Raw genomic sequence first — 12,500 nt, forward strand, 5'->3', positions numbered from 1 at the left:
TTTTTAAAATATCGGGTGCCTGTAAAACAGCTGTGTAGGGCCTTTTCAGTGTTAAGTGCCTGAGCAGTTGACACAAACTCACAATGGTGCTACACAAACCAAGGGGCACACACTCATAACACACTCACACTCACACTCATAACACACACCAAACAAGCACACTGTTAGCCAAGTACTGTTTGTTGAAGCACAGTGTACAAGTAGTGCCGAGATCATGGAATATAGAAACATGCACACACACACACACACATATACAGTACACACACAGACAAACACACATACAGACCTCTCCCTTTCTCAGTCAGACATTAAAGGATGTGTCACATCCTGGCCTACGTCACTCCTGAATGTCCAAACCTCTGAGTGCTCATCAGGCTGAGGAGGATGTGCTGTGTTTGTGTTGGAAGTTGAGTCACTGTTTCAAAGATCACTTTTCATGTGGAATTGCCAGTGGGTCTCGTTTAGCAGTGCTGTCAGTGATGTGTGTGTATCTTTGTGGTTGTCAGGTACAGCAGTGCTGTTATTGACGTAAATGTATGTGTATGGTTGTCAGGTAATGCAGTGCTGTTATTGACGTATATGTATCTGTATGTGTATGGTTGTCAGGTAAAGCAGTGCTGTTGGTGACGTGTATGTGTGGTATTCAGATAAAGCAGCGCTGTTAGTGACGTGTGTGTGTGTGTGTGTGTGTGTGTGTGTTTTCAGGTAAGGCTCTGACGTTCCTGCTGCTGCAGCCCCCCAGCCAGAAGCTCCCCCCTCACAGCACCATCCGGCGGACAGCGATTGATCTGATTGGCCGTGGCTTCACGGTGTGGGAGCCCTACATGGACGTATCGGCGGTGCTCATGGGCCTGCTAGAGTTGTGTGCCGACGCTGAGAAGCAGCTGACCGGGTGAGTGTCTGTGCAGACACCACCATGCACACAGCAGCCAACACACTCACACCCACAACCCCACATTACCTGGAGCACTGGCACAACTCTGTCCACAGCAATATTACTACATGCCTGGAACACTAACCTAATGATACCCACAACAGTGTTGTTATTATTAGTGTTATTATGATTATTATTAAGTATACCCACACAACAGACAATAACCATAGGCCTACTAACAGAGGTCATAACTACTGCTCAAGCACTTCGATCATAACCAGAACACCCATATATAATTACATCCATTGAAGTGGTTGTGCAAATGTAAACATACCCACATAAACACATTTTAAGAACCAATTTAACAAGACAAGCATCACCAGTCTGCAGCCTAAAAGAAAGCTGAATGCACCATGAAACTCTTAAACGTTATAATATTTAACGCCACAACCCCAACAAAACCATAACATTTTCAGTAACTACAGTATACAGGTAACCATACAATCACCATTACTGTATTAATGATAACAGGAGTTTATCATTTGACTGTGATTATTAAGTCAGAAGAGTTCTATCAAACAGTGCCATAGCTGGTTGCATTTAGAGTGCTTTTTTAAATGTGCTGAACCATCTTCATAGTCATGTCCTGAAGAAAAATAAACAAAAACAAAATATCACAAAAATATCAGTAAAGCGTCATTACCACACAAAACCTGATCCATATCATTACCAGTAGCCAGCAGCATCCAGCCATGCTCTACTCAACTCTGCACTGACGGCCATGTTTGAGCCGGGAGAGCCAGAGCGGGGGTTGGGTGGCTCATCCTCCGGATCTGGCACGCTGACTGATGAAAGCGCGGCTGTAATGCGATTGGAGGGAATTAATATGATGTAATGATGTCTGCATGTTTGCCGAGCCGGAGCGCTCTCGTCGGACGGGGCACGGGCGGACCCGTCATCCGTCTGCCGGCCAACCTTCACGAGGCACGACCCAACAAACCAGGTTACCCTGGCTGGCCGAGCCCCCGCATGAGGAATGCACCCAACGTCTGATTATACAATTAGGACGAAACCCTAGCTTAACAAATGTATTATGAGTATAAATATGTCTGCTTTTTTTCGTGTAGCGCGTGCTAATGTGGTTAGCGCAAAATGGCAGTCATTTTTCAAGCTTTATTAGGCGGGCAGGAGGCCGTGATGCAGGCAGGCCAACCCCCCTCACTTAGCCCCAACTGTAAAGAGCGACATGACAGAGCCTCTCCACTGCACCAGAGGAGAGGAACAAGAAATGATTTCCTACTGATATGTCAAAAACATGGTCATGTAATCTCCCGATGTAAGCACCCGATCACACTGTCCTATGGACACCCAGTAACTGCTGTGTCTCAGGACTGAGTCACTGGACAGGAGGATGGTGTTGCTGGGCTGGACTTCCTGGACAGATAATATGTGTTTTATGTTTTAAAGATGGAGGTGGTTTATCACCACCAGTCTGCATGGGTACTAATGTATTTTTGGGAAAAAAGATATCAGGTTTTGTTTTTTTGACATTCACTTTTTTTTTTAATTTCAGGGAAGGAAAATATCTCACTTGTTGGCCTCCGTAAACTGTATGGCATTTGAGCGTGGTTATGTGTTTGAATTAGTCTGGCAGCGTGCTGCTTTTCACAGGTGTCCAGAGAGCGAGGCTGTTTGTGTGTGTGAAGGTGTCTCAAAGGGGAGCTCGCTCTAAAAGGACTCAACTGAATAGGCGTCTTTGTCAGGAGTATGCAGTGCACACACTCACACTCGCACGCACGCACGCACGCACGCACGCACCCACGCAGACACACACACACACACACACACACACACACACACACACACACACAGGGTGTTATTTGCCATGTTAAAGATCACCGCTGTTACCAAATACCTTTCAAGGCCACTCAAGGCCAAAAAACAAACAAAAGAAACAATGAAACAGAAGTAAAGAAGGACAAGAAAGAAACGGAAAAAGAAATGATTGAAATAAGGCAGGCAGGAAGGACGGAAAGCTAGAAGCGATGCTATGGCAGGCTGTGTCATGTTAGCAAGGTGAGGTGAGAGGCAGCTGGAGGTCTCCTGGTGGGACTGTGACAATGGTTTGGTTTGGGCCTCTCTTCCAAGGGTGAGACTTTCATACCTCCTTCAGATGAGGTGTGACTTTAAAAAAAATAAAAAAGAAACACCTGTCTCCCTCACTTACACACTGACTCACACTCACTCACACACAAACACACAAACACACACACACACACACACACACTCACAAACTGACACTGACACTCTCACACACACACACACACACACACACACACACACACACACACACACACACACACACACACATACATTCTCTGTTCTTGTTAGCCTGGCAAGCAGTTTGCTGTTACTTTATCATTTACATGGTCCAGCAGGCCAGCACTTGACTCTTCCTGCATTCTCTCACCAATGACAAGTGAAGTGGGTTGGGCTGGAATGGCCTGGTGTTATGTGTTGGTTAAAACGTATTAATATTAAGAGCAGGTAGTTTTATTCTTTCCTTCTGACTGACCTGACTGGGTGGCCCACACGGCTTCTGTGCATACAATGGAAGAGGAGAGGAGAGCTTTCCAAGCATATGATGAGAGTGGGAGGATTGGACTAATGTTTGAGTCGTGTGTGGAGTGAGATGAGTGAAGGAGCACACACACATGAGGTGGTCAGGCCATGCTCTATCCTAATTGTGTGTGTGTGTGTGTGTGTGTGTCTGTGTGTGTGTGTGTGTGTGTGTGTGTGTCAGTGGCGGCTGGTGGTTTTTAAAGTGAGGGAGGAAGGACTGCGCGCTGGTTGCCATTGGCCCATTTGTACTGTTGGTGGCATAAGTATGTGAGACTCAAGTTGTTTCAGGGTGTTTTGGTGAACTACAGCACAAAATAGCCGGGAGGGATAATTTTGTGAATAAAATTGATAAATTCACCAGTGGCAGCATTGTACTTTGAAAGCTGGTGGGCAGCATGTCTTTGATGGACTAGTCCAGGCCAGAAGGAAAGGATGCAAAGGCAATTAGTCAAATCAGGACTACTCTTGATTTGTAAAACTAAATAAAAGATTCTGGGCCAATCATTGGGCCTATTTTTTCCACTCAATGACTGAAGCTATTGGTTGTAATATGTCTGATTATTTTCAGCTACAATTGTTTTAAGAAGAATGAAGACACAAGACCATAATTGATGCCATTTCAAATGCATCATGCTCTGAATCATTCACTTACATCCTTTTTCTCAAGTATTATTGGCTAGAAAAACGGCGTTCCTGAATTGTACCGTGGTCATCAACATAGCGCAAGATGACAGACAGCTGAGAATGACAGCTAATGTCTGTGGTCTCGTCAATTTGCCAGGAAAAGAAGTGTGCCCTGTTAAGTTTCTTTTCTAGCTCTGTTTCAATCGAATGGTGAATGGCTGCAATTAGATCGTTCTGGATTGTTTTTGACATGCCTGTGAGAAGACGGTGGAGCTTTCCAGATGTTCTGCCAGAACACGGTCATACTTCGCTATCACCTCCGCAAGTTCCCTGTAATTGCCCTTGTTGTCAGAATTTTCCCCTTCGTTATGCCCCCTGAAAGACAACTCTAGCATGCCTAGGTAAGCCGTTGCATCTAACAGACGTTTTACCACCTCCCTATTGCCACGCACTTTAGCGTTGTGCTGTTGAATTTGCAGCCGCACACCCTCATCCACTAACCGCTCTATAGGCATGGTGCCGCCTAGCAATGAAAGGCGGATAGCAGCACCAACGTGGTCTTGACATTTGTCGTGGCGCTTGGTTGCCCTGTCAATATTTTTTATATCAGTAAATCCATGAAAAGACCACGTTGGAGAGTTGACATTCATTAGTAAACAGGGCCAGCAATATAACCGATTGTTGGTAATGCTACCAGTCACCCACGAGTAGCCTACCTAGCAAATCATGTAGCACTCACGACACTGACTCTGCCGTTGCTTTTGGTGATTTCAATTGGTCTACCTGTTGCTTTAATGGCCAACTTGTCATTGTAACTCACCCCATGGAATGGTTTCTGTAATAAAACATGAACAATGTCCTCGGTTTCCATAGTTTACTTTATTTGCTAATTTGCTAATGTGTTCTCATTATTAAAATGATCAGATATTCTTGCTTAACTGTGTCTCTTAGATTGAGCAGATTATCTTTCGTAGCCTAGATTTGAGGGGATAACCCCACCCACCATATCCAGGGCCTCTGCTTATTGGTTTATAGCGCAGACGTGACTCCAGCCTATTCGTTAATAGATTTTAGCGCTATCCAGACCCCTAAACTAGTCACACCCTCTCAGAGGAGGATCGTCCTCCTCTCTGCCATTGAAGTCAACGCATTCCACGAGCCGCCAGCGCAGGCAGAGAAATGAATGGGAGTCAATGGAGGGTAGAGGGAGGAAGGTCCTCCGGCAGTAATTTTCGATAGCGATAGGGGGTGCTAATGTCATCTTTACCCAGGGAAACTAACATTACATATACAAAGGTATTAAAGTAGTCCTATTTAAGGGTTTTAATTAATCACAGTAGTCTGGGCAAAGTACACTTTTTATTCTCAAAATGTTAAGGAGGATCTTCCTCCCTCTCCTCAATGGAGAAGCCTCCACTGGTGTGTGGGTGTGTGTGTGTGTGTGTGTGTGTGTGTGTGTGTGTGTGTGTGTGTGTGTGTGTGTGTGGAGTGAGATGAGTGAAGGAGCACACACACATGAGGTGGTCAGGCCATGCTCTATCCTAATTGTGTGTGTGTGTGTGTGTGTGTGTCTGTGTGTGTCTGTGTGTGTCTGTGTGTGTGTGTGTGTGTGTGTGTGTGTGTGTGTGTGTGTGTGTGTGTGTGTGTGTGTGTAATGAGTGAAGGAGCACACACACATGAGGTGGTCAGGCCATGCTTTATCCTGATAGTGTGTGTGATCGAAGGCATTGATTAGCTATTGGCAGAGGGCTGTGGCTAATGCAGAAAGAGACAGTGAATCCGTCGCTCAGATGTTTATTTACTGTGGTTGATCACACTGACACACACACACACACACAGACACGCACACATAGAAAAAGAGCTTTTTATTGCCCTTTGGCGCACCAGTAGTTTTCTTTTGGTACTCATTTTCAAAGTAATTTAAACCTGTTTGATTGAAACACGTCTGACATGTATGATAGTTGACTAGCTTCTCATGCCACACATCTTACATTTTATTCACATACATCAGTCCACTTTTAAACATTCTTTTCAGTTCCATTTTATATTATTTATAGATTATAGAATTTTGTCATTCTTTATTTTAATGCATGTCATTTCTGTGGCATCACATATCTATGCCATAAATTTTTTTACTTACTCTAAAAATATGTGTAAAATACAGGCTTACATTTTGTAATTTTGAGTAATTATTATTCTTTTTTTTTTTTTTTACAAATTACAAGTGGTTTTAAATTTTGGCTCAAAATGTAATTTCCCAGTAAGGAAAAGAAAGAAAGGGAGGGTTTTAGTGAGTCGGCATCTTTCAATAATCAGCAATACACCAAGTGTGTGTGTGTGCGTGTGCGTGTGCGTGTGCGTGTGCGCGTGCGTGTGCGCGTGTGCGTCTGTGTGTGTGTGGCGTTTTCTCACTTTCCCTCTGTCAGAGAGAGGCATGCAGTGTTGAATTCAAATGACTGAGTGGAGTTTGAGCGCTATCGTCAGGACAGAGCTGTTTCTGTTTGTTCAATCAGTGGGAAACTGGACGGGGCGACGGCTGCTACCAGTTGCTCTTCATCTGGAGAAACGAGTCCATTCAAGTCATTCCAATGTAATAGTTTGCATTGGCCTAAATCATTTACATTGCAAGACCCATCAGTAACCATTGCAACCTTATTAACATTCATTTATAGATTGATTTTTATTTTTTTACAATTCTTTTATATTTTCAGAGCCTTGAAATATCATCCCTAATAGTAGACAACTATAGTCTGTATAGCTTCACATATGGAATACCCTCTTCCAAAATAACAGATATGTATTTATGGTAACTTGGTTCTGCAAAATGAATATCTTTATGTTTTTAAATTTGAATGTGAAGGGTTCCAGTAGGTTAAAATTCTGCTCTCCGCAAGCTGTAGTGCCACTCCCTCCTGTTTGTTGGGCAGCGAGTGGAATGTTTGAGTGATACCCGGTAAACACGGCCTTGGTTCTCATATATTTCACACTGTCAGAAATAACTTCCGATCCTTGAAGCCTTCTCAGTTTTGTTCGTTCCATGACTTGTTCACTAAGCTTTCCAACTGCAAACACATTTTTATATTTCATTTATGGTGGACATGATGGATATACACTTGACCGCGCTGCAGCTGTTAGCGAGTGATTTAGCAAGTGTTCCTAAACGCACAGACCCACAAGCACACACACAATCTGGGTCATTTTCTGTTTCTGTTTCAAGAGAAAACACAAAATAATACTCTCCCCAAGTAAAAATCAATGGCAGAGCAGTCAATTGCTGATAATGATCAGAAGGCAAATCTTTCACACCAGGCCTGCGCAGTGTCGAGCGAGCGCACAATCAGGCAGAAATACAGTAGAGAAGCGGGCACCAGTCCTGAACACACACCAGGGCCCGCTCCTGGGTCGCACACACTGACAAATTACTCCAACCAAATTACTCATGGAACTTTCATTTTTACATATTTACATTTATATAATACATACTAAAATACCTTTCTGTTAGAATATATAAAAATATATTTGTGTCAGAGAGTGTTTGACTGTGTGCGTGAACCCGTCCCGGTAAGGTTAGAAGCGTTGAGAACATGAAAGCACAAAAGATGAAAACACACAGGCGCGTTCTCAGCTAGTCAGTCCGCCAGCAGCCCCGGTCAATGCTGACAGTACATTAAGAGTCTCCGACGCACTTCATGAGGACAAAGTGAATAAAGCATAACATTAAACGCAGCTTAACGCTCTTTCCCACTGCTCTACATGTGCTTTTATTCATGAGCTTTAAGGGAGAACGCTAGCTGCGCGCTAAAGCTAAGCATGCTGGGCCGGGCCCGACTTTGAACTGAGTTTATTGACAAATTGTTGGATCGAGTTATAACAAAGAGCATGGCTGGAAGTCACGATCATGCAAATGGACTGGTGTCTGAAATAATCCTCTTTTCAATACGGGAAGATCTGAGCACTTTCTCACGATGGAGCTGCCGCATTCGTACACACACACACACACACACACACACACACGCAGGCACGCACACACAGGCACACTCACTCGGTTTCTCTCTTAAATGTGCGTGCATAGTGTTTTAGTTTTTTTGTGTTCAAATATTTTCTTCAGTTTTCTTGAAAATTACTTAAATGTCATAGATATTTATTGAATTTAAAGAAATAATTCTTAATATATAAATATATATATGTTATATAGATTAACATTGACGCTTTCTGTCCTGTGGTAATATATGGTAAAAATAAAGAACGAAACTGAATTAGTCAATCATAATTAAACGTCAGACTTTTCAGTTTAATGCAATATGAATTATTTTGCCAACCTCTAAAGGCTTGCTAAAGGATCGTGCATTACTCATGAGAATCTCTCTGGCACTGATACTGGAAATGTTGCATTCTGTAGGAAGATTCTATCCCTGCGCTGCAGCTTGCTGAAGACATTGATTCCTGATACATGTCAATATTTTCATTTGCATGTGTGCACCAGCATATGCGTGTTGTTTAGAGTGTTGCCATATGTGTGCATGCCGAGGTTTTAATACAGGTTGTTTCTTAATTTACTAATTTCCTAATTTATCTGACCGTATATCCATGCCACTATAAATTCAGTGCCATTTTTTTGTCTTAAAAATTAGTAATCATAATAAAAAGCAATATTTTTTAGTTTCTGCCCAATAATACTTTCTGTATCTCACTCCTCGTAATGATTGTCAGATTATATTGTTTTATCCATTTCACGTGTGCTGCCCTTTAAAATGGAATTCAAAACAGAACACATGTCAAATATCAGTTACCTGTAATTAAAATTAGCACTTCGTCAGTACTTGTAGGATATAAATTCCATGAAAATAATTTGTCTTTCATTTGTTGAAGATTTAGATGTATGAATTAAATAATAAAGTATTACATTTATGCACCTCATTTAAATGTTATTTTCTATGATTTTGTTACCATTAGATAACAAAGACTCTTTTGATTTAACTAGTGTTAAGATTTTAGTTTTTCGATTTTCAGATATAGTTTTGTTAGGTATAATTTTGACCTACTTATATACCACACCTTTAAAATTATTTTTGAAGCTACTTTACTGAAGCTGAAAAGAAGATATTTGAACTACATTATTATGAACTGATTAATTAACACTGATATTATTGTGTTTAAAAGCACTTATTTCACCTGAAATCTTTTAATGTATGTTGAAGTATTTCATACTGTATTTCACACAAATACGTCCCCATAACACATGCGATTTCTCTCAAGCTAATTTTTTAATACACTGAAACATAGACACACCCATTTCCTCTCACGGCTCACAATTCACACACACACACACACACCACACACACACACACACTTCACTCATGCACACACTCGATTCACATACACATGCAAAACACGCTCAACAGATCTTCAACTGAAATTAATATAAAAAAACAAAGCGAGACTCTTACAGCGTGTTGTATTCGCATCAGGAGCAGCGGATGCAAGTGTGTGTGTGCGAGAGTGTGTGTTTGCGAGAGTGAGTGTGTGTGTGTGAAGCCTGCTGGCTGGGTTGGAGCACAAAGCACATGATGAAATGGAGGATTGATCAGGCCAGATGCTCGGGGCCCATTGATCAGGACTGCAGAGCTTATGGATGGCTGTGCTGAAATGGAACAAGGAAGAGGGCCAGACAGACAGAGCTGTGCACACAAGGAATTCATATAAATAGTTGTTGCTGCATGCAAGATTCGGACTTAAAGGCGGGGTGTGTGCATTACTGTGTGTATGTTATGTATGTTGGCTTTAGTTGTGTTTGCTTTAGCTGCCATTTTACAAAGAGACAATTTTATACCAAGACGATATGTTTTTGTATCAACACACTTGATTCTGCCTGTGTGTGTGTGTGTGTGTGTGTGTGTGTGTTTGTGTGTTAGTACTTGTAGCCCTCGCATGTATGTTTGTTCTGTGTACTCAGGTCCTGCCCTTCAACCTTCTCTTTCATTGGTCGTCTTAATTTTCTTCCCCTGCTTCTCCTCTTTCTTCTGTTCTCACTGCACAGTTCTCCACCTGCCCTTTCTTTCATTTCTATAGTTCAGTCCTGTGCTGCTTTTCTCTCTCTCTCTCTCTCTCATTCTTTCATTTCTATAGTTCAGTCCTGTGCTGCTTTTCTCTCTCTCTCATTCTTTCATTTCTATAGTTCAGTCCTGTGCTGCTTTTCTCTCTCTCTCATTCTTTCATTTCTAAAGTTCAGTCCTGTGCTGCGTTTCTCTGTCACGCATTCTTTTATTTCTTTAGTTCACTCCTGCATTTCTCTCTCTCATTCTTTAATTTCTATAGTTCACTCCTGCGTTTCTCTCTCTCGCATTCTTTCAATTCTACAGTTCACTCCTGTGCTGCGTTACTCTCTCTCATTCTTTCATTTCTATAGTTCACTCCTGCGTTTCTCTCTCTCACACATTCTTTAATTTCTATAGTTCAATCCTGTGCTACGTTTGTCTCTCTTTCTTTCATTTCTGTAGTTCACTGTGCTGCGTTTCTCTCTCTCTCTCATGCTTTAAGGCTGTCTTGTCTCAGCGGGAGCAGAGGTGAGGTTTATTGCTGTGTGGCAGAAATGGAGCTGGAGTGTTCCCAGGTGTGGAGGTGCAGGAGCAGAGTTTCCTCTGGCCCCCACAGCAGCGCAGCTCCAGCACCCCCCCCCCTCAAGGCCCTGGTGCAAGCCCAGCTGAGGTGCACTGGGCTGGGACCGAGCGGGACCATTTTGCAGGGTCGGCTGGAGCACGGCTGTGTGGTTGTGTCACATAAACAGCAGAGAGCTTCCCCTCAGGAGCCCAGAGAGGCAGGTGCCAGGATGGGCAGGCCTTTAGTGCTGAAGCCACATGGCACCCAGAAGGCCCTGCTAAGCTCTCCACATCCTCCACATCCTCCACATCCTCCACATCCTCCACATCCTCCACATCCTCCCCTCTGGTCCTGAGATCAGCCCGCTCCCCACTCCCAGGCCTGCAGCTAGACCAGCACTCCCTCTCTTTCTCTTTCTCTTTCTCTCTCTCTCTCTCTCTCTCACTCCCTCTCTTCCTCTTTCTCTCACTCCCTCTCTTTCTCTTTCTCTTTCACTCTCTCTCACTTCCTCTCTTTCTCTTTCCCTTTCACTCTCTCTCACTTCCTCTCTTTCTCTTTTCCTCTCTCTCACTCCCTCTCTTTCTCTCTTTTCTTTTCTCCAGTGCCTGCAGCATCACCCTCTCTCCTGATCCAAAGCTGGTGTCTCATCCACTGCCAGCACCACTGCCTCCTTCCCTCCTCCTCCTCCTCCTCCTCCTCCTCCTCCTCCTCCTCCTCCTCCGTCCTGTCCTGGCCTCTTCCCTGCCCAGGCTTCACAGGGCCCCAGGCTGGGAGCTCCCCCGTGGGTATGAGCAGGGCATCTGGTCTGCCTCCCACCCACCCTCCTGCCCGCCTGCCTGCACCCTGTCGATACGGCTTGAGCCAATCACGCACTGCTGATCATTCAAAAGATTATCACTGCTCTTTCTCATTCTCCCTCTCTTCCCCCCCCCTCTCTGTCTTACTCTCCCTCTCTCTCCCTCGTCCTCTCTCTCTCTCTCTTTCTCTCTCTCTTCCCCTCTCCCTCTCTGTCTTACTATCCCTCTCTCTCCCTCTTCCTCTCTCTCTCTCTCTCTCTCTCTCTCTCTCTCTCTCTCTCTCTTCTCTCTTCCCCTCTCCCTCTCTCTCTCTCTCTCCCCCCCCTCTCTCTCTCTTCCTCTCCCTCTCTCTCTCTGCCTCCTCCTTCCTCAGTCTCTTACTAAAAATCAATCATTTGGAATCAGTGCTGGGGTTTTCTGCTGCATATCATTTTTGAACCTTTGAATGCTGACTTACGTTATCTTATCACTGACCCTAGCATGAAGAGAGGGAGAAAGAGAGATGGTGCGATTGCATGAATGCGCGATGCGATGTGATGTGATATACACGTAGAAAGAGAAAACGGGAAGAGAATTCAAAGGGCAAATTTGAGCAAGATCAAAGGAGATGCGTGAGGGAGATATGGGGAAGATGAGAGAGATGTTTGGGACAGAAACAAAAAGAGCGAGGGAGAGATCTTTCTTGGAGAGATGAGTGGTGTGTGAGTGTGAGGGTGTGCAGACTGATGCTCTCCGCTCAGCTGTAATGGCTTCATTGTGTGCGTACAGAGGCTGGGTGTGCTTGAAGGTGACTGGGGCACAACACCTTATCAATCTCGCCTGATCAAATCAAGTCTTCTGACAGCTGACAGCTGCTGATTTGTGTGTGTGTGTGTGCGTTATGCACACATACACATACTGGTTTGTGTGTGTGTGTACGTGCACATACATATAATGGTCTGTGTGTGTATGTGTGTGTATGCCATCACAGGCAACTATGTTGTTAT

The 12,500-nt window shown here is 43.8% G+C and overlaps 1 protein-coding gene across 1 annotated transcript in view; it reads left to right on the plus strand.

Annotated features, from left to right (window-relative positions):
- The window catches only part of wdr7 (WD repeat domain 7), a gene marked incomplete at its 3' end in the record, with an annotated part of 157,500 nt that overhangs the window by 115,620 nt on the left and 29,380 nt on the right, over window positions 1-12,500 (plus strand). The window contains exon 24 of the mRNA XM_080847060.1: window positions 706-892. Coding sequence (XP_080703186.1) covers window positions 706-892 — 187 coding nt within the window. The remainder of the gene's footprint in view (window positions 1-705; window positions 893-12,500) is intronic.

Source organism: Sprattus sprattus, assembly GCF_963457725.1.
Source record: "Sprattus sprattus genome assembly, chromosome: 11".
NCBI classification, from domain to species: domain Eukaryota; kingdom Metazoa; phylum Chordata; class Actinopteri; order Clupeiformes; family Clupeidae; genus Sprattus; species Sprattus sprattus.